This window comes from Diaphorina citri, unplaced genomic scaffold, assembly GCF_000475195.1.
Source record: "Diaphorina citri unplaced genomic scaffold, Diaci psyllid genome assembly version 1.1 scaffold4153, whole genome shotgun sequence".
In the NCBI taxonomy this organism is placed as follows: domain Eukaryota; kingdom Metazoa; phylum Arthropoda; class Insecta; order Hemiptera; family Psyllidae; genus Diaphorina; species Diaphorina citri.
The window spans coordinates 27809-29969 of record NW_007381552.1 but is presented as its reverse complement, the minus strand read 5'-3'; the positions used below and the strand labels follow the sequence as shown (position 1 = coordinate 29969).

General features: G+C 44.8%; 1 protein-coding gene across 1 annotated transcript in view; it reads left to right on the top strand.

Moving 5' to 3' along the window:
- Positions 1–218: 218 nt before the first annotated feature.
- Positions 219–2161, top strand: part of LOC103520833 (baculoviral IAP repeat-containing protein 6-like) — a gene marked incomplete at its 5' end in the record, with an annotated part of 10994 nt that continues 9051 nt past the window's right edge. The window contains one exon of the mRNA XM_026831803.1: positions 219–397. Coding sequence (XP_026687604.1) covers positions 219–397 — 179 coding nt within the window. The remainder of the gene's footprint in view (positions 398–2161) is intronic.

The window sequence follows — 2161 nt, the reverse complement described above, 5'->3', positions numbered from 1 at the left end:
GCCCCGGGCGGGAATCGAACCCGCGGCCTAGCGCTTACAAGGCAGACGCACTACCAACTTAGCTAACTAGGCTGGCTATCCTGTATTTTCATTCTCTTTATTATAAATTTCGTCCCTGGCGGGAATCGTACCCGCGACCCCTAGCCCTTACAAGGCAGGAGCGAAACCCTCTGAGCTAAAATAGAAATCTAAAACATGTTGTGTCTTCCCCATTGCAGGCTATAACAACAGTTCACGCGGTGTGTTTCAACTGTCCGAACCGTTCGTATGGCTCCTTATGAAATGTTTGAATACACCTGAATCAGTGCAGGAGCTGGTTAACTTGGGCGGGATGTCTGTTTTGTGTCAGGGTCTTATTCAGTCTCATTCCCTCATCGTCAACCCCCATCCTTCTCAGGTAAGAAATCAGTGCCGAAGCTGACAGATAAGTACACTGGAGAAGAAGAAAAAATCCTCCCCTAAAATTCAAGGAAAATTCTCGTGTTGAAAAGCGGTACACATTGGCTCGGATCTAAAGTGCACCATCTTGAAAAGCAGAACTCATGTTTCAATTTCCGAAAGGAAAAAAAAAATATTTCTTCATTTTTATTTTCCTTTCGGAACCGGAACCGATTTCGATGGCGCGCCATCTTGGATTTCCTATGGTTTACTTACGGGCTACTACGCCAAACGAGGGGAAACGAACTTCAAAAGAGGGGAATTTCCGAAAGGAAAATTCAACTGTTCTATCCTCCATGGTTGCCCAGTGCTAATATAATCTTCATGTGCCATGTTGCCAGGTGTCTGTACTCATGCAACATCTATCCCAGTTTCCAGCGTATAACCTAGTAGGTGCAGGAGGGGCCGGGGGCTCCAGTAAGAAGGTGAATGCTGCAGCCGCCCCTGATTCTTGGACCTATCCCCCTAAACTGATCAACTTTGCGCCCCTGGGTAAGTTTTCAGTGAGAATAACTATTTAGCATTCATGAGACCGCGAATGCGGGGAAAACTAATGAGCGGCCTCGTCCGCAGATTACATAAGTTGTCGATAAATGTCGTAAGAGATGGTGGGTTGGGTGGGGCGTGAGTGGTACCTGAACAGTCGAATCAGAGCAGTCCGATATCGTCGGTAATAGCTTCCGGCATAGTGGCTCTCGAGCACGGGGATAGTGAGCCTAACAATCTGCCGTCTGATCTGCTCAGGAGATCGGCGCCCATATGGACCCTCCATTTTGGGGGCCAGTGATGAGTCCGCTCCCGTCCAACTCAGCCTATTTCCACTCTGGCCCGCGTCAGAGCGTCACCCCTGGATGCCCCTGGGTACGGACCACGGCTCCGGGCACTGTATCGAAGGTCGGATGCCGTGACCCTGTACGACCCTCCTCTCTCCTTCCTCCCACTCAATCTTTCAATCATTTTTTTTTTTTTCTAGACGGAGATTTTGTTCGTTGCTCCACGGGTTACAGGTACTATTTCATTCAGGTTATTACATGGTAGCATTTTTTTTTTTGTTGTTTTTATACTTTTTTCAATTTCACATCTCACGCATATAACGAAAAGTAGAAACCCTTACTTTTGCTAAAGTAACTTTATTACATCGTTCTCTCCCATATTTCTCTGTTTCTTTTTGAAAATAATTTGAATATGATGTGGTTTCGTCTAATGTACCCCAACATCGACTTAAAGGAACTCATTATTATATCGTGTCCCGTCTCATTACCAATCAAGATGTGATTCTGAGTAGGCGTTTCTTCACTATCCTGGTCCGACCTCTAGACCGAGAGGATACACCTCCACAATCTAACCTACTCCTTGTAGCCCACAGACCCTCCGTCCAAACCCCATCTCTACCATGGATATCTCTCTTTTTGTACTATTAGATTGGTGTTTTTTTCCAGGAGAAATTTGGAGGGTTTTCCGTTTTAACCCGGATTTTTAGAGTATTCGTTAACGGGAAAAGACAAATTTGTAAAGTGTTAAAGTAGTTGTAGCCAATTTGGCAAGTTTTTAATTGCGCTTTGTTTGTTTCTCTGTCCCTTCGGTTTGTTTTGGTTTCGTTTTAGCAGGCGCGATTTTGAGCCCTCGAGTGTCTTGAGGTGTCTTGATTAACAGAGTATAAAAGAATCTTCAAAATAAATAATTGTCGAATCCTCCTTTTAGAGACAATAACATTTTTTTTTCT